The sequence below is a fragment of the Neodiprion virginianus genome, chromosome 7 (genome assembly GCF_021901495.1).
Source record: "Neodiprion virginianus isolate iyNeoVirg1 chromosome 7, iyNeoVirg1.1, whole genome shotgun sequence".
Lineage (NCBI taxonomy): Eukaryota > Metazoa > Arthropoda > Insecta > Hymenoptera > Diprionidae > Neodiprion > Neodiprion virginianus.
In genome coordinates this window covers 5,623,583-5,643,416 of record NC_060883.1, presented here as the reverse complement: position 1 = coordinate 5,643,416, position 19,834 = coordinate 5,623,583, and the positions used below count along the sequence as shown (strand labels likewise).

The window sequence follows — 19,834 nt, the reverse complement described above, 5'->3', positions numbered from 1 at the left end:
CCCGCTCAGCAGGTTTGTTTGATTATGGATGTTTATGGATTTTAGGCCAGCCAGCAGACGATCAAGATCGTTGTCCAATGTTTGTCGTTGGCTAAAAATTAGCACCTTGGAGCTGCTGAGCACTTGAAAGTATTCTAATTGAAAGTATATCTATTGATTCATTATTTCAAATACTTTAAATGTAAGCTGCAGGACCGATTGTACTACAAGTACTCTGCTAGCAGTCGTAATCCTGCCTTACACCACGATGTTTACTCGAGAGCTGCGGAGAGCGCTCTGAAGTCACTCGGAATTCGGACTCGGAATGAATTTAATTCCTATAAACAAACGCAGCTCTTATATTATTCCACGGCTGATTTGCGTGAGGAGTAGAGCTCGACGTCTGATTGGTCGATATTGTCACGTGGTTCTAATCTTCCCCCCTAGGAACCGTCCAATCGGAGGTAAATCCCCGGACAAAACTCAGGTTCATCGGCAATATGGCTGTCAGTATAAATTTGATGCTTGTAAGATGCGTTCCTCTCCAAAAAATGTATTCTTTCTTTCGAGTTTAACATTAATTTTTTTAATTAATGTCAATTTTACGGTGGCTATTCGGTGGAATATGGCTATGAAGGTCAGCTGAGACTGAAAAATATCCTGGGTGAGCCGAAACTCGAGGTAAACCTGAACTCATAGCTGAAAACTACGAGCACATATTGCACGATTGTTATTATATCCATATTGGGATTGCGATCGGGGTTACGTGTGAATAAAAACTCTTCCTCGTCTATTATCTTACTTCCTTAGCGTCTACGGTACTCCTCTCAACGTCTAATGTCTTACCTTTATTCGCCGCTTGTTTTGACAAATGTTATCGGTGAGAGATTTAGGAATATGATTTATTGCCTGCTTAGTCTGATGCACAAGTCATGCCAGGAGCAGACGTTGAAATTGACACTGCATTAACGATCGTACACCTATGCGTTCGATAAATACTGTGATTCCGATTTACCGAAGCATGTATACGGCTAGTAATAATGGATGATTACATTTTGTCATAGATCTGTGCAACCTAGTATTAACGCGCAAACATTCAGCATCCTCAGAAACCTGAGTTTCCTGCTGTTTGCTAATTGAAATGATGTTCAGAATTTATGCATCGAGCCTTAATAAAACTTTGATCATTGATAATTTGGCTTTTTAACGCTCATGAGAAATGATTGGCATTTATTGTCACATTCCACAAAGCAATGTATTTCTGGCTGTATAAAAATGATCGTTGCAATTCAACTATAAATCAGATTTTTAATCGTGTGATTGTTTTCTCGTTGCAGAATTTCCAACGAACCTCCGTTTCAACTAGAAGATTATCATGACGTCACGGTAATTAGTTTTAGTAATTTGATGATTTTTCAATACGACAGTACAATTGAATTTCTATAATGTAGTGAAATATGCAAGGAATATTTTGGTGAATCTCTATCATGCGCTAGCGCTAAAAGATAAACTTCTGCTCTGATTCTGATTTACCACTTTCACCCATTATAAAGTTACATAAAATTTTCAAAGAATGGCGACAGAATATGAATCACAAATAAACTAAAACTATTTCTTTTCACCAAGTGTACGAGATTATGATCTGGACGTACAATTTGTTTTTTAAGAAATTCCAAGTCTCAGGTGTAAATGATAAGTGAAATATCGAGTAAAAAAAAATTTCATTCCAATCAATATTACGGAGTAGAAGTTTACTTTACCTCCTGCTAGCCTCGAAGACCGTGAATAATTTTCAAAAAGCTTTTCAACCAATTTTAATTTTGTAATCTGAATGTAACGACACATTTTTAAGGATATCTACTATTTTGAAAGTTTAGAATTGTGTGAAATCAGGTAAACCGTTCTAAATCTAAATATAGCGATAACTTTCCAGTTCAATTCTTACAAAAAATTCAGTTTGAAATAGCTAAATAGTTAATATTTTGCAGTGTTTCTTCACGTTAATGCTACTGATTTCAAGATAATAATATGCGTTATAATATCTCGATATTTTAAAAAAGGAAAAGGTCTCAGGACCATATTCTAATCTTCAATCCCATAATATCTATAGCAATTTGTTGCATAATAGGTTGGATCGACTTTTTGTACTTTTGGAAACTGGATCTAGTGCCATAACTAGAAGAGCCGCAGCTCAACAGCTTGGCGAGGCCCAACGGCTGCATCCGCATGAACTGCATCATCTTTTAGCCAGAGTTTCTACATTATTGAAGTCACCTCAGTGGGATACGAGGGTAGCCGCTGCCCACGCCGTTCAAGCAATACTTGCCCAAGTTCCACAATGGGACCCGAAACCCCTACACCTAAATGTGCCTGACGCCCAACTGCAACAAGGTATCTTGATTGTTTTATTTGGAACATGATCATGAGATTCATTAATTTACTAATTAAGTAACGAAGCTGATACTAGCATCCAAACTTAGAAACGAAATGCAATAAACTTGATATACGTAGAATAATTCGGTAACGTTTCACGCGTAAGATACTCTGAAAGTATTCGCTTTTCACAAAGTTTGACAAAATTTTTACTACTGGCATCGATTGCTTCATTTCAATCGAAACGAGTTTGGCTGCTAGCTTCAGCTGCATAATTGAGGGGAAGTATAAAGTACCGTGTTATGTTGGTTTACACTCTATCCAAAGTTTGGTGTACACAGTTGTTCAACATATGCTATATGTACATATGTACTGGGTGTAAACATCAAGGTGTTTACAAAGTTTCATAATTCTAGAACCCAATACTGGAATCGAGTTCTGTCTCATTATTTGAAACAACTTTTGGAATCCAAATTCATTCAATACCGATGATTTCCACCGAATCGAGATATTCAAATTATGCTTCTTGACATGTAGGATTATATTTTGAAGAAAAAATTTTTGAACAATTTATCACACATTTGAAACAACGAAATTATTTTTTAGTGAAGTCTGACGTTTATAATTTTGTTAAAAAAAATGTACAAAAAGTTTGCAGCAATACAGTAAATAGTGTAAGCGAGTCATTGAAGTAACTATTTTGTATCTGTGTTATTTAATTGTAGCACTGCATTGAATAAGTTTACACGTATTAGATATAACAGCTTCAAAACTCTAGTCAATGCTGAAGAATAAATGGTGAAAATTTTTTTTCGCCTTTCCTTTTATTATTATCTTGATTAATAATTTCAGTCCTAATTCTTGGACAATATTTGACCAGTGAATTAAAATTAAAAATCATTAAAATTGAAATGATCGTATGTAGCCAAGATTTCTTACATTGTGATGAAAAGATTGTAACGAAAAAACATTTAGTTTTGATTTAATGACATGATTGTTCATTTTTGTAGATGAAACCGAGGATGGGCAAGTACGTCAGTTCAGTAAAGTCAACAGACTCAGCTTGCGAGATTTTGATATGGCAAGAGTGTTGGCACGTAGTTTACATTTAACCGGATCTGAGGGTAGCGAGTACGACTTAGTTGTAGCTGAGACAAGTGAGCCGCCCAACCCGCAGCAAACAGAAAAAATGTTTGCCGCAAAATTCGGTCTCCATCCTCGACTTATGGGCATCGATACCAATGAATTATTCACGAATGACGATTTTGCACCATCGGTGCAAACGCCTGGTGCGTCGCAAACAAAAATGCCCATTGACGAGACAATGTGCCAACCCAGTGGTCTTAGCCGTCGAGAAATGAATCGTGCACGGCGTAAGGTTTGTTGCTTCAAATCAATTAGCTACTGACATTTTGTTTACCCTAATTCGGACACACAATAGAATGATATTTTGTTTAAGGTTAGAGTTTCAGGGCTCAGTAATTGTTAAAAAAAAATGTGATACGAGAAGAAATAAACTCTGGAAGGTATCAATTAGATAAAAAAAATCGTTAATAAATTTGTCATCGCAAATATATCTCATCCATACATTCAGGATTATCGTAATCGATGACTTAACTTGTTTTCAGGCACGTCAGTCAATTTCAAAGCAACGTTCCAGGGAGCCTGACGATACGCAAGATCACCAAAGTTCGGTAACAATCGGCAGTGGCGAACCATATGTTAAAAGGCCAAAACAAGAAGAAAACGCAACGTCTGAAGCATCGTGGAGTGGCGATGAGGGAGGAAACTGGGGAGTCCCAGACGGAACCGGATGTTGGCCTGACACTGCTGTCGAGTGGCCGCTCGATTCATTCGCGGAGAGTCTTTGTCAGGACCTGTTCAGCCAGAAATGGGAAGTTCGTCATGGTGCTGCGACAGCGTTGCGTGAACTTGTTCGGCTACATGGAAAAGGTAAATTTACCACATAGCAATTATGTCAGAGATTTTTCTTTAGTTATATTCCATTAATGTTTTTTGACCCAGCCACCCTGACTGATTACCATTCGACATTTTATTCGTAATGTTATTAATTTATTATTCAATAATCGTATTATCGGTAATTGTAAGTAAAAATGCAATGATATTTCATTAACTTTATGTAAAACTATTATTCTTTACACTATTGCAATGTGGCTTGAGATGTAAAATGTACAAGTTACGTTAATGTAACAGAACATTGTACGGATAATCATTGTTTTACAACTGAACAGCTATTTTGAAAAAGGAACGTTGGCGAAATATGAATTTCTTCCGCTTTATTGCAATTTACAGAACTTCGGACAATTCTGAAGTCGCGAAATGATTATTTTTTAAGAAATCGTATTATCACAATAACGATACTAACTTCAATCCCATTGAAATATTACAACCAAATTGCGATTGACAGTTAGTGCTTCAATACTTTGATTGCATTGATGCCGTTTAGGTGCCGGCAAGTCACGAGATCAAACAAAAGAAGAGATGGAAGAAAGTCACCGTCGATGGGTAGAAGACGCTGCGTTGCGACTGCTTTGCGTTTTGGGTCTGGACAGATTTGGTGACTTTGTCTCAGATCAAGTCGTAGCTCCGGTTCGTGAGACTTGCGCTCAGGCACTTGGTTCCCTATTATTGTTAATGCCATGTACCGACAATTCAAAAAACCGTGAAAATAGGCAGAAAACAATAAAGGTGGAGGTCAAAACGGAAGAAGATAATGACAAAATTAAGGAGGGCGGAGCATTGGGGGTTTTGTCCGTTGTCCTGAAATTACTCGAACATAACGAGTGGGAAGCCAGACACGGTGCCCTTTTGGCACTAAAATATTTACTCGCTGTTCGAGATGATCTTCTCGATGAACTGCTACCAAGGGCATTTCCAGCAGCCATGCACGGGCTCGCCGATCCAGTGGACGACGTTGGTGCTGCGGCGGCAAGTGCTTTGATTCCGGTAGCTGGCGTCTTGCCCAAACTTCTCACACCGTCGCAACTTGAAGCTGTTGTTCTGCGGCTTTGGGAGCTGCTGCGTGAACAGGACGATCTGGCCGCTGCCTGCAACAGCTTCATGGGTCTACTCGCTGCGATTTTGTCTTTACCTGCTGCCCGTGAACATCTTACGCCGCAACCTTTATCCAAGGTTGGTTTAATTTCTAGCTGATTGGAAATTTAAAATGATTGAATAATTTTTTAATTTATAATTTGAGAATTGTGGATTTATTTCTGTGAAATTCAATTATCGCCGAAACAGGGGTCTTTTTATTTTGGTCCAAGACTGCTCGAAAATTTTTGTCGAAATCAGCATGCTCACAAGCCAGAATGAATTTATCAAAATATTCATTATTCCAATCAAAGTTCTGAGTAAAATGCATATTTTATGATTGAAATAAGAATTCTAAAGTAGTTCTCTACAGATCAATGCTTTCCTTGCGGACTGTTCCGTAAGGCAAAATTAGGTATCCATATCGAGGATCCGTAATCGATGTAAATACCACGTAATAATATTCATAATATTGTATTATACTGTTTTATAACCACAATGTTATTAACAATGCGATAAATAGTTGTGTATACTTGCGGTTTAGGTTTTACCAAGGTTGTGGCCGTTCTTAGGTCACTCAAGTTCGAGCGTGAGAAAAGCCACGTTACAGACGCTGCTTACACTTACGGGAGATGATGGAAATCCGAAAGATGAGCAGGATCGGTGGGGGGACGCCGGTGGCAGCGTTTTGCAGGAAGCTTTGCGTCAGGTGTTTCAGCGCGCATTAGTTGAACACGTGGCTGCTATACAAGAAGTGGCGGAGCGAGTGTGGCAGAATCTCGTCGTACGGAGTGACCTTCAGTTGCTGTTGCACGCTTCCTGTCCTCTCGTTAGCACGTGGCTTTGTCTTGCCATGCAACCAGAGCACGTACCGTTTAGTCCCGCTCTGCTGGTGACCGCTACAACAACTCAGCATAGCTCAAGGTAAATATGCGATGTCTCCGTTTAAATTTGATGATAAACAATTGGTTAGTTACCTTTTTCTTTACCCTTATCGATGTTGTTTTCGTATATATGTGCTATTACAAGAACTTTTTATCTGATAACACCAGGTTGTCTTCGTTTATTCGGAAAATTATAATTATGTCGTTTAAATCGTATTGTGTTACGTTTTTAAATTTTTCTTTGAATGTAACGTGTGCAATTTCTCTTTTTTTCACCTTATAACTGTTGAGAATTTGAGTAATTATCAACAATCGACAGTATCACCAGTCGGATAAATTTCGAACATGTACAATAAAAAATTTGTAGAATACTTCTACAACTGAAAGGTTGCGGAGAGGAAAATCTACCTGGATCACGAATATTATCCTCTGTGACTTATCAGACAGGCTTGAAATTAGGTCTGCCAAGTTTTTCAACGTTTATGTTAGATTTTTTTGCAACCTGAGGTGAGATGAGCGTATAATTGCATATAAGTAATATTCAGCTCGATGGTTTAAGTTTAATATGACAAACTCATATCGTAGTTCCCCCTAGGATTGTGAGAAACTGTACAGAAACCAATCTCATATAACTTGTTTAATTATAATTTAACATTCCCTGTGAGCATTGCACATAGACATATTGAAAATCTTCTGAAATGTCTACTAATTTACGTTTGGAATACTCTAACTAACTCCATATCCCAAATGTGTCAGTAGTTGTAGCAATTAGAAATAGTTCCCACCGTTTACCAAATGCCATATAGAAAATCATGGTTTATAATTTGTCTTCGTGTATATTGAAGTTATTTTTCCCTCTTTTATGATTTCAGCTGTTCGCAACATGTTGAAGATATACTCCTCAAGCTCAAAGCTTATAGACTGTCTTGTTTCAATGAAAATGATTTTTTTTTTTCGTTTAGGTTCGCAGCAAATAGCAAACAACGGACGCACTATGTGCTATTCATATATTGTCACGAAACTGGAATTAAAATTATTCTTCTATTTTAGGATCGGATTTCATACACGCTGAGCTCTGCAAAATATTGAAATCGGGCATAGTTTAGCTGTTGTGATGCCCAGCTTTTAGGCAATCAGATCACCATTCAGGCGGACTACAATTAACGCATATCCCTTAAGAGATCTACTGAATGGTAGGGACTGGCCAATATAAATAGTTTTTGTGACTATTTGTAATTTGAACACAGTGTCCGAAACAATTCTATTTGTGATTGTTTTCACGTTGGCTTATGTCTTTAATTGTCTGATTGACTGAAGGGGTGGCGGGTTTTTATAAATAATGATATATATTCATTTTCGAGTCACAGTGGAAGCCGAAATTCCGGGAAGAATCACACAAATGTTTGTGGGTTTATTTACAACGCAGTGACTACGGTTGAGATACTGATCAATTCCCTAAATTATCAACATTGGAGCTTATTGTCCGTTTCGATTACTTTCATATTTGAAAAATGCAATGATAGACCTTTGGCCAATGCATATTAAACAGTCCAACAATTTCGCAGGATTCATATTTGACACAGGATTTGTTAGCACGTATACTTTTGTGCAATTACTGACAACACTGACCGATGTATTTTGTTCCCATAGTGGCGTAGGACTTGGTATATGGTATTAATCGCGTCTTTTTCTAGCATCAAGTCTTCTATGTCCGTAAATAGTTTTCGGTCATTGTTTTGAGTTGTTACACTGTTCTTTTAACATACTTTTTTTCATGCTACTTATTTTTTTTTACCCAAATCTCTTGAACTTTTCGATTTTAAGGGATACCATTCTAGGAAATTATTCCTCAGATAGATAGAAAATTTATGTAAATTTCAGCCAAATTCTATTGAAGGTATTTTTATCCCTATATTCTCCGTTTCATGATTTGTTCCGATCTGCTTAGAATTCCAATTTTCCGTCAGCGTTTTTCACTTTAAAAATATGTTATGTGTGCAATAATTCAGGCTCAATTATTAACCATATCTCGTGTTACATTTACAGAGCGACAAAAAGTTGCGGTGGTAACGGAAGCGACGCTCAATCCGATTCGAGCAGTAGCGGTGGTTGCGGAAGTGGCGGCAAGTCAGCGTCGGAGTTGAAGGTCTACATAGGTGGTGTAGAAACTGTAGCTCCAGCAACACGTCGATCTAATGTTGTTCGTGCACGTTGTATGGCAGCAAGAATGCTTGGCCTACTTTCGTGCTATGTAGTCCGCCCTGCTCCAGGGGTAATTTACACGGCAGATACACCGAGTCCTGCAGTTTGCTACGCAAAAGTTCTGCTGGTCCATTTAGCCTCACGATCCGCCCTGCAACGCACGGTCGCGGGACTCACAATGGCCCATTGGGCAACCTTAGAACAACCCCATCCGCCGACGATACCTGATATTCTCAAGTACGTAGTTACTTGTATTGTTGACTGTACAAGTCGTTAAGATTCAATGAACTGTTCATCGATGTAATGAACTCTCCATATACATTTTCCAACTACACATGACATTATTCCATGTCTTATATCATCAGGGAGAAGCTCTTGGGCTGTCTGAGTGAGTGCGTTTACTACGATGAGATTGCTGTGACCTTCACTCGTTTGCTACAAGAGACGCGTGACTATATCGCTACTTTAAAGCACTACAAGTTACCGCTCAAGGAAGGAACCGGTCTCGATGCATCAGCAATAAGTACAGGGGTGATGACTCTTGAGCAAATCACTATACTTACGGGGAAAACTGTTTCGAGCCTGTTAAACTTAGGAACTGCTGCTGGGAGCGGCAATACCGCAGTGAAATTGAAACCCAAAGTGTTGGACAGTTTAGAGGAACGAAGACGTGCCATAGAATCAGGTGCTACTGCAACTGCGATGCAACAGCATGCGCTCAATATAACATCCATGGCAGCGCTCGCAGGGGCTGCGACAATGCTGCGCTGTCTTCCGGGCGCAGATTGCCCCCTGAACCCTCTCGTAAAGCCGCTCATGGAATCGATAAAGCGGGAAGAAAATGATGAATTGCAAAGTCTTGCTGCACGCCATCTCGCACACCTCATAGATCTCTGCGTGGAAAGGAAACCCTCTCCAAATCACAAAGTAATATTATTTTTGTCTTATGATTTCCACGATAAAGTTCAGATTTTTACTATTATTGAAATTTTTTTTCTTCTCTTTCAAAAAGATCGATGATAAATATACTTCATTTGAGCCATGGAGCAAGTAAAAATATTTTTAGTACGCTTGTTAGCAACGATAAGATTAACTCTTATAGAAATTTGTGTTTTGCACGTTTTTATTTTTAAACAGATTTGTGCTGTACTTAATATTTGATGCACAATCGAGCGACTAAATTGTGCCGTGATCAAAATAAGGCGCTGAGAAATGATTTGAAAATTTGATATTGATTTTCCAGATTGCTTCAAACTTGTGTATGTTTCTTTGCTCGGATCCGGAGTTTACACCACGGATAGTAGGGGACAGTCAGCCATTTGAGGGTATTCTCACATTGACGAACAGACATCGACACGCAGAAAGAGTTGCTTACAATCGTGGTGGTTTTGGGGGTAACGGAGGTCGCGGTCCTGGGAGACCACCGACAACGGAAATACCTCTCGAAGAGCTACTGGCATATGAAGAACCGGAAGCGAAGGCGGCGAAAACTCGTCGCCGTGGTGCAACCTTGGCGCTTACTTCCGTAACAAAGCTGCTTGGAGCCCAGCTATCTTCGCGTCTACCACGTCTCTGGGAATTGATGTTACCAGCGGCTCTCAAAAACTCTGGTCCCGACGAATGTTCCTATCAGCAAGACCATCAGGAAGAAGCGACTCAATTGGTGTCCAGTCTTCAAGTACTGGAAACAGTCGCCTCAAGTCTTGACGCGTCCCTTTTACCGCCCGCGATTGCATGTGTACCACGACTTTGCAATCTTTTGGCACACCCTTACAGAGCTGTCAGACACATGGCTGCCCGTTGCATTGCTGTATTAGGCACTCTGCGCACTGAAGAGGTAAAGTCCTTATCCGTGTAGATGAATTCTATTTTTTGTGAATTATAATTTAGATTTGACTCGTTCCATGAGTCGGATCTATTGCAATTTTCTAATTTATGTTACCCTCAAGTCTAAAACTTGAATTCTGCTGGCTCATAAAATGAGCTTGTTTTTCACTTGTTTCTATGTTACACATTTCAGAAGATCACATTCAAGTTTAATTGCAAACTCCCAGCTTTAAACTACCGAATAATAATGTCACAATGAAATTTGAGTGCCTGTAACTTTTCATATTCTTTAATGTTTGATGAATAGATAACAAAATTACAACGAAAGTTACATATTACCATCAGTTTTGATGATGAGATGTAACAAAAAAGAATTCTCCAAACGACTCTTCGCATAATTCGAGCTAATGCTGCATGTCTATTAACGTTTTTTATAATAAGAAATTCTTATGTTTTTCTCAGGTAATGAGGCAGGTAGTTCGAAGCGTAATACCACTCTTAGAGCCGAGTATTGAGAAAGACAGTTCAAGTACGGATAAAGTCAAGATAGTAGCCCCTGCTGAAATAGATGCTAAACGTCAAGGAGCAGCCGAATCACTCGCTTGTTTGGTGGAGAGCTTAGGCGTAGGGATTGTTCCATATGCTGTTCTTCTCGTTGTACCTTTACTTGGGCGAATGAGTGATCAAAATCAAGCTGTACGCCTCACCTGCAGCGCAACCTTTGCGACTCTTGTTCAACTCATGCCACTCGATCCTGGAGCAATTGGAGATCCACCCCTACTTGGGTAAATTATAAACAGATTTGCTTTTAACGACGTTTCCGATTGGTGTCAAAAAAAATGTTTTTTCCTGATTCACTATTTTTTATTCAAAAGTATTTTTTTTTTTTCAAGTTTACAAATTAACGAAAAAAACACTTCTTGCGAATATTCTATTCAATAAAACTGTTGCTTGTTACAGTTTCCAATCAAAGAAGTTTTTTTGCCTAATAGTGTTTTTTTTTTTTTTTGCAATCCTAATTAGTGATGAAAAAGCTCAAGAAAGACATTTTCTGGAACAACTACTAAATCCACGAAGCATTCCTGATACTAAATTGCCGGTCCCAGTGTCGGCTGAACTACGTGCTTATCAACACCAGGGATTAAATTGGCTTGCCTTTTTGAACCGTTACCGGCTCCATGGAGTTTTGTGCGACGACATGGGTCTCGGAAAGACTTTGCAGACATTGTGCATGTTGGCCACCGATCACTATCATCATCCGCAAACATTTCCGAGTCTCGTTGTTTGCCCGCCTACTTTGACTGGCCACTGGGTTTACGAGGCTGAAAAATTCTTCAAACCAAAGGATCTGTCAGCCTTGCAATACGCCGGACCACCACCGGAACGTGAAAAGTTACGTCCACGGGTATCTCGGTACCGGTTAGTTGTCGCCAGCTACGATATCGTAAGGAAAGATATTGAATTTTTCGAATCCATTCAATGGAATTATTGTATACTCGACGAGGGACATATTATTAAAAATGGGAAAACAAAAAGTGCGAAAGCTGCCAAACGGCTCAGGGCACATCATCGTCTGATACTCTCCGGCACACCGGTGCAAAATGATGTCCTCGAGTTATGGTCTCTTTTCGACTTTCTCATGCCTGGATTCCTTGGTAGTGAGAAACAGTTTGCAGCACGTTATTCACGACCTATATTAGCTAGTCGAGAACCGAAAGCAGGAGCAAAAGATCAGGAAGCAGGCGCGTTGGCTATGGAAGCACTCCATCGTCAGGTATTTGTCATATTTTAATCATAAATGCGAAGAATTTTGTATGTCTTTTGAATTTCTAAAATCTTAGTTACTGAAATAGTGTGCATTAAGATTGTTTTTCTATATATGTTCTGAAGGTGAACGTTTACAACTTCATAGAATTGGTTATTTGTATGGAATACACAAAATGGAAACATTCGGACAAACAGAGCGGTCAAAAAAATATCGAACTGTGCTTATTTAATTACATGCTTGACAGGTGTTACCTTTTTTACTGAGGCGCAACAAAGAGGACGTATTGCAAGACCTACCTCCGAAAATTACTCAGGATTACTACTGCGACCTGTCCCCGCTACAACGTACTCTCTACGAAGATTTCCGTACCCGACATTCGGCGACTCTCACCAGCCCAGCGCCGGCCAATAATTCATTGGGTACACACGTTTTCCAGGCTCTACGTTATCTCCGAAATGTCTGCAATCATCCAAAATTAGTGCTTACCCCGCGGCATCCGCAATATCATTACGTAAGTATACATTTATACACATGGAATCCCACCATTTTATACATATATACTAATGTATCTTATGTTTTGTGCAATAACTCGGTATTTACAGATTATAATTATGTGTTGATGGTGTTTTTATTCTATACCGCTATATTGAATTCAATATGTTTTGCGCAATAACTCGGTATTTACAGATTATAATTATGTGTTGATGGTGTTTTTATTCTATACCGCTATATCGAAATCAATGTGTTAGGTATGCGCTTCACTTAAGCATCAACAGAGTTCTCTCACCGACATTGAACATGGTGCCAAACTTCCCGCACTGAAGCAACTCTTGCTAGATTGCGGTATCGGTCAGCAACAGCAGCAACCAGTCTCAATGACTGCTATAACGACGACTGATGGCCAGCAGCAACAATTGGTCAGCCAGCATCGAGCCCTGATCTTCTGCCAGCTAAAAGCTATGCTGGATATCGTGGAAAAAGACTTGCTGCGAGTTCATTTACCCACAGTTACCTATTTACGTCTTGACGGAAGCGTACCGGCGTCACAACGCCATTCTGTTGTTGCCCGTTTCAACGCCGATCCGTCGATCGACGTTTTACTGTTAACTACTCAAGTCGGCGGTTTGGGATTGAATCTAACCGGAGCAGATACAGTGATATTCGTTGAGCACGACTGGAATCCAATGAAAGATCTACAGGCAATGGATCGAGCGCATCGTATCGGCCAGAAGAAAGTTGTCAATGTTTATCGATTGATTACGAGGGCAACACTCGAAGAAAAGATCATGGGATTGCAAAAGTTCAAACTTCTCACTGCCAACACTGTCATCACGACGGAAAACGCATCTATGGAGACCATGGGAACAGATCAGGCAAGTGTATCGCCATATTTGCCCATTCATTTTACCACTGTTTTTCATATTTTTTTCTGTGAGTATAAGATATTTTATCAATGTCAATGGATGATTGCTATTTTAATCGTAAGGTCATGATGATTTGGAAAGTTATTCAAAATGTTGATCATTTTCAGAAGCTCATGTAGTAAGAGACTGTAAATGTTTGGAAGCTGTGATCTTAGTAAGTTATAGAAAATAATCCTGCATATAATATTTTAGTTACTGGACCTGTTCTCGTTGGACACTAGCAAGGATAAAAGGATGGATGGACAGGGAGGTTCTGGTAGTGTTGATGGAAGTGAGTCTGGATTTTCTGGCATCGTTGGAGTTGGTCGATCTGTGTTAGAAAGTCTCCCAGATCTTTGGGAGCAGCAACAGTACGATGACGAATACGATCTTGAGTCTTTCCTTTCAACGCTACGTGGTGATAATCAACCAAGTCCTGTTTAGAGTCAGAGATCGATTTGTTTGGCATTGACATTCTTGAGAGGTATAAATTCTTGTTTATAGTATCCTCCGTCTTGTGTCGCGCGAAAGAGTGAAATTGACAATGTTGAGCCGCGATCTATCGCAATGACTAACATTGCATTGCCATATATCTTCTCATGTTGCACTAAATTTAGGAAACTTTTTTATTACGCGTAAAATATTCGTCGCACATGAATTAGAGATGTCATTTTATTGATAGCCAACGAATTCTCTCTTTAGATCATGTAGAAAATGGGATCATGTAGCCTTAAAGTAAAAAATTGTAAGATTACGTTTTAGGATTAAAATCAGGCAACCAAATGCGTAATGTAGCAAAGAGAGGCTTTAGAGAACGTGTCAAATTCCAACACGTTAACTCGTGATATTTTTTAAAACAACTATTACTCCCAGTCTTTGCAACAGCTGCCTGATAAAGTTCGTATGTAATGATAAGAGAACTGTTAAGCCAAAATTAAACGACGTGTGATTTGCGAGTCCGTGGCGAAGAGTCGAAAGAACCCGGTAAACAAACACGGCTCAGAAACACTAAGAATCAAAATTTAATTGTACATTTTCAGAAGCAAAAGTTGCATTTCATTCACCTCCAAACTCTTCATCTGATTTACGTAGGTTGAATTAAGGTATTTTCTCACTTGGAAAGTGTTTCAAAGTAAATATTGTCCTTACACCGACTATCCACAGCGTCATAAAATATTTGCAAAAAGTAAAGAGAACGATTTTTAGTGAAAGTTAAGAATAAATTATAGCCTTTTGGATATTTTCTTTTTAGATTGTCATTAGACGGATTAATTAAAAAAATTCCGCCAAGACTTTGCTCATACTTGAATTATGTAACCTCGTTTATTATATGAAATACATTTATTATTATTAGGTAAATAATTACTTTTCTTTATTCATTTTATTTATCAAATAGGAAACTCAACTAAGGTAAATTTTATGTAAAAAAAAAAACGGTCTATACTATATGTATATATATATATATATATATATATATATATACACATATCATTTTATAATTCCGATAACAATTCACGTCTTTGGATTCATTTTTATTCGATGTTGACTGGTATTATTGGATATTGGTTTTAATGATGCTATTTTCTTTGTATAAAAATCCGTACAAACTGTGATGACTTTTTCATTTTAAACTGAGAGCAGAATTACCTAACTTGAATTTTACATTCCAGACAATTCTGGCTTTTCACTTTATCGTTGAATGGTATGAAATATTGCAAACGAATTGTCATCTATATTTCGTAGACAGCTTCTTCACCTACGGTATTCAAACTCGCGAAACTAGTAAGTATCACTTAAGACTAGTCTAACATATGTTCATTGGGTGTATTTACGTGTCTGATTGAAAGAAATTAATCTTATTACTTGTTCAAGTACTTAAATCGTTTTGAAATAGTATTTTTCTGATGAAACATTTTGACTGTTCCAAGCTTATCTGAATTGTCGCCACCTTGTAATGTTTGCTGGTTGCGTTCATGCAGTTTAAACATTTTACAAAAATAGCGAAATTGCGAATTATAACTTGCACGTTTCTTTTCCTGGTTTGAATATTTCATAAATTTGAACAATTTCCAAAATATAAATGACTCCCAAATTCTCCAGTTAAAGCGCAATTGCACCGTCGAAGTTTTAGCAGACTTTGCACATTTGTTTATTCAATAAACTGGGAACAATAGTGAGACTGTTACTTGAAACAATTCTAATGATGAATTATTAACGCCGTGCCGTATAAATTCTGCACTACAGGCTCGCAATCAGTTGACCGATATACCGACAGTGAGATTTTTTTATTCTATCCTCCCACGCTTTTGGAAAAAAAGCAATTCCAGATTATCGGCCAACAATCGGACAAGTGCTTTGCTTCCCGAATCCAAACTAAATATCACCGCAAACGAATTGAAAATATGCCAAATAAAATCCGTTGTACAAATTAAAAACTGATAGAATTGTTGCATGATGAACTAAATATAGATTTATAAAGAAGGCGAATGAATTGCTGTGTCATCATTTAACAATGCGCCACTAATAAGACAATTTATAGAATAACGAATGAACAAAAAAAAAAAACAAATAAATAAAAAATCTTGGATTGTTGAAAAGAGTCGAAAATAATATTGCAATGTCTCCGATGTTGCTAATAATTGCGACTATTGAAATTTATGATTGAAAATTATTATGCTGTCCAAGCTTCAGCTCTTAATATTAATACTTAACGGTGCATCATCTAAATTTTCTGTTTCCCATTTAAATAACATGGGAAATGTTTATTTTAACTTTGAAATTTTATAACTTATCAACGCATTAGTGTACTTGTAAGACAAGGAAAGTATATTTGACGAAAATTGAACGCTCTACAAAAAGAGTCTGTTATCATCTACTCTCTCAAAAGTTATTTAAGGTCAAAAGTCAACAAAGGGTCTTAAATAACTTTTGAAAGAGTAGATTTATCATAAAATGATGAGAGAACTTTTTTGCAGAGCGTTCAATTCTTTACAACTATACGTTATGGTCTTATCAGCTGACTAATGCGTCGACGAGTTATAAAATTCTAAAGTAAAAAAACAACAATATTCCCACGTTATTTAAATGGGAAATAGAAAATTGCGATGATGCACCTCTAAGTATTAATATTAACAGCTCAAGCTTGGACTGCATTATTTTTTCGTCATTTGGAACAATATTTTCGACTTGAATTTTGGAAAAAAATAAATAGCCGATTTTTGACACAGTTTAATGTATACGTACATTAGGGTGGTTATTGTTTAGGGTGTGACGAATTTTTACCGCACCATCACTGAAATCAATTTCAAATCATTTGAAAAGAGTCGCCAAAATTTTTCAGATTCTTACACCAAGTCTGAGATAGCCCGCATTGTGATCAAAGTTTCTTACGGAAATGACACGAGAAAAACTTTTTTTCGCATTATATATTTTATCGCGAAAGTAATAATGTTCCAAAAAATCTGTAACTGCGAGGTTTTAGTCGGCATTAGCGATGCTATGTGAAAAAAAAAAAAAAATACACGTCGTCGTACGAGGCAATATAGACGAATTGCACTTCCTTTAAATAAAAAAAAAGACAGGTTTCAAGCTTGTGCAATTCGTCTAGATTGCCTGGTACGACGACGTGTATTTTTTCCCAGATAGTAGCACTAATTCTCACCAAAACCTCGCGGTTACAGATTATTTGGAACATTATTACTCTTGCAATAAAATATATACTGATAAAAAAAGTTTCACACATGTTAATTTCCGTAAGAAATTTCGATCACAATGCGGACTATCTTAGATTCGATGTAAAAATCTGAAAAAATTAGGCGATTGTTTTCGAATTATTTGAAGTTGATTTGGGGGATGGTCTGGCAAAAATTCGTCGACACCCTGAATAAGGACCACCCTAATTTATATATATAAATCCGGATTTACACGTAACACGGTTACCCAACAACTTGCGGGTGATTACATAATGTATAAATTTGTATGCGCATACATATATGTACCGTATACATACATATGCATAAGACTGGTTTGTACATATAAGCGTAAACTCAGTTCACCCACGAAATAATCAATCAAAGTTTAAGGGATACAATCTAACTTTCAGCGGAAACATGTTAGATCGTTTACTTTCTTAAGGCTTGCGATGCGTAATTAATCAGGAAACTTTGTTTTCCCCGTTTGAATAGAGACAGGAACCTGGAAAGTTTTGGATTATATAATTACATAATACCTATAATACCGACATTTTTGCTGAGCTAGATGTCTTTCATTGTTGTTGACAATTTTTCTCTTTTCCTTTTTGCATGGAGAAACTAAATTGCCGTGTAGATACCAGAAAGCATGACTTGTTGATGAATAATATCTGTGTTGAGCGATTTACATTTCGCGATTGCGACTCTGCTTAAGATTAATTAAAAGAAAACAAAAATCCTCGAATACCCACGGATTTTTATTTTACATCGAAAAATGATGGAAAAGTCAGAGAATTTAGTATCTGATTTCTAAATTTGAAAATCGATCTTTTTTCTTATTTCGAATATTTTAGTTTTAGAGAAACACTTGTTCAGTGTTGAATGAAAAACTTACGAACGTGTGTGAATTAATAATTGAAAATAAATAAATAATAATAATTATTGTAACAACGAATTAAATTTTTTTTTTTTTTAAGCTATTGTTTTTACTTTCGTACACGCAAAGCGTGTCTGGAAAATTACAATTTTGGGTCAGGAAAACGTGAGAAAAGTTGGATAATTTTACAATTCGGAAATAGGGGCAACATTGAATTTTTACAAGTAAAGGCAAAGTGAATGATGAATTACTTTCATTTTTAAATGAGAAAAAAAATTTCAACCTCAATTCCGCATTTAGTTTGCTGAGAAATTGATATGAAATGCAAACATCGTTCGTATAACATATATAAAAATGCAATCCTGCGAAATTGTTTACCCTACAATTATATTAGCGACATAAATGCAAATACGATTACGATGACATACAGTTAAACATACTAATTTAGTCTCTTTTTAATGCGAGACAGTTTTGAACCAAAAATAATCCCCCCCACCCTGATTTTATCGCACGCGGTTTAACGTTGATATTAATTATCAGATAATGGTTTTGGCGAAGCTTTTCAGTGGTACGCAAATAAAGCTTGAATATTTTTCTCACAATTCAAGTATACTTCTCTCGATTAAACGGAATTTAAAAAAAAAAACCAACAAACGCCTGACAATTTTCCGACTCTCTGACCGCGGTTTAAATGGCTGCTGATAATGAGGGATTAATCTATTCATAAGATAACGTGGAAGAAAATTTTAATTACGTGTTGATATGATCGTTAAAAAAGTATCAGTTACTGTAGATTTATCGATTTATCCCTTCGCGAATTCGGTTCCACCGTGTTATTAGTGTTTTTTTTTTTTTTTTTTAATGGATCCTAAAATCAGTGATACTAGATTTATGTTCCAGGTAATCGCTCAGATTCCACTCAATTCTTTGGTATGGTTGTGAAATTTTACTACCACGGTTTTACCAAAATTTCATTCGGAAAATCTACTCTGGTACCACCAAAATATCACTAATAATTTTTTTGTTATTTTATTTCTAACAAAATATTTCGGTAGATTTCAAGTCTGATTTCAGTTACAAGTACGAATTTAGAATTCAGTGTAATTTCAGTGCGGTAGAAAATCTTTTCGATTTGAATCTTATTCTAGTGTTGGATTCGAAAATTTTTTTCTATTTCTTGTAATTTTTCAGTGGAATTTTGGCATGCTTTCAAAGCAATTACAGGGAAAATATTATTGTTGTAAAAAATTCTTGACCAGACCGTGAAATCCGTCAGGGTGAGAAATATTAATTTATCGATAACTATCAGATATTCATTCTTTGGGAATGATGCGAATGTGGCGAATAAATTTACGCATTATCAAAATCTCAAAAAATTTTTCAAGCCAATTGTTAGAGATTATTGATAAAATTTAAAGAGTTCTATGGTTTATAATTCATTGAAATATCTTATAAGCTTAGTACGTATTCGGAATAGTTGAAATCGCATGAAAATTCCCAGTATTCACTCGGAGGGAAAATATGGGATTTATGGATGAGAATTGACGAAAACCAGACATCAATGGTATTATATAATAACATTATATCTATAGTTGAGTAGCAAACAGAACCATGACATGCAGATTTATAGCACACCGAGTATTGACGCGTGGAATTTTTTGGATGCTGATAATATAACAGACGGGAAATATGCCACGGAAGTTTTTAATACGTGAAATAAGATGAAAATAAGCATGCTGTATTTAATTTGGGGTTTAATTAACGCGTGGCTGAGTTAT

The 19,834-nt window shown here is 37.1% G+C and overlaps 1 protein-coding gene across 3 annotated transcripts; it reads left to right on the top strand.

Moving 5' to 3' along the window:
- The first annotated feature begins 425 nt into the window (after nucleotides 1-425).
- On the top strand, nucleotides 426-17,901 carry LOC124309234 (TATA-binding protein-associated factor 172). Of its 3 annotated transcripts, none has more exons than XM_046772664.1 (15): nucleotides 426-443; nucleotides 1,317-1,365; nucleotides 2,108-2,370; nucleotides 3,363-3,730; nucleotides 3,981-4,305; nucleotides 4,820-5,505; nucleotides 5,951-6,330; nucleotides 8,337-8,729; nucleotides 8,858-9,419; nucleotides 9,736-10,329; nucleotides 10,782-11,104; nucleotides 11,343-12,093; nucleotides 12,332-12,598; nucleotides 12,837-13,460; nucleotides 13,704-17,901. In XM_046772664.1, the coding sequence occupies exons 2-15, from the start codon at nucleotides 1,355-1,357 to the stop codon at nucleotides 13,932-13,934; spliced, it is 5,778 nt and encodes a 1,925-aa protein (XP_046628620.1). In that variant the 5' UTR covers nucleotides 426-443; nucleotides 1,317-1,354; the 3' UTR covers nucleotides 13,935-17,901. The 3 variants fall into 3 exon arrangements, with proteins under 3 accessions (XP_046628620.1, XP_046628619.1, XP_046628618.1); XM_046772663.1 differs by lacking the exon at nucleotides 426-443 and adding an exon at nucleotides 500-643; XM_046772662.1 differs by lacking the exon at nucleotides 426-443 and adding an exon at nucleotides 500-660.
- Nucleotides 17,902-19,834: the final 1,933 nt, after the last annotated feature.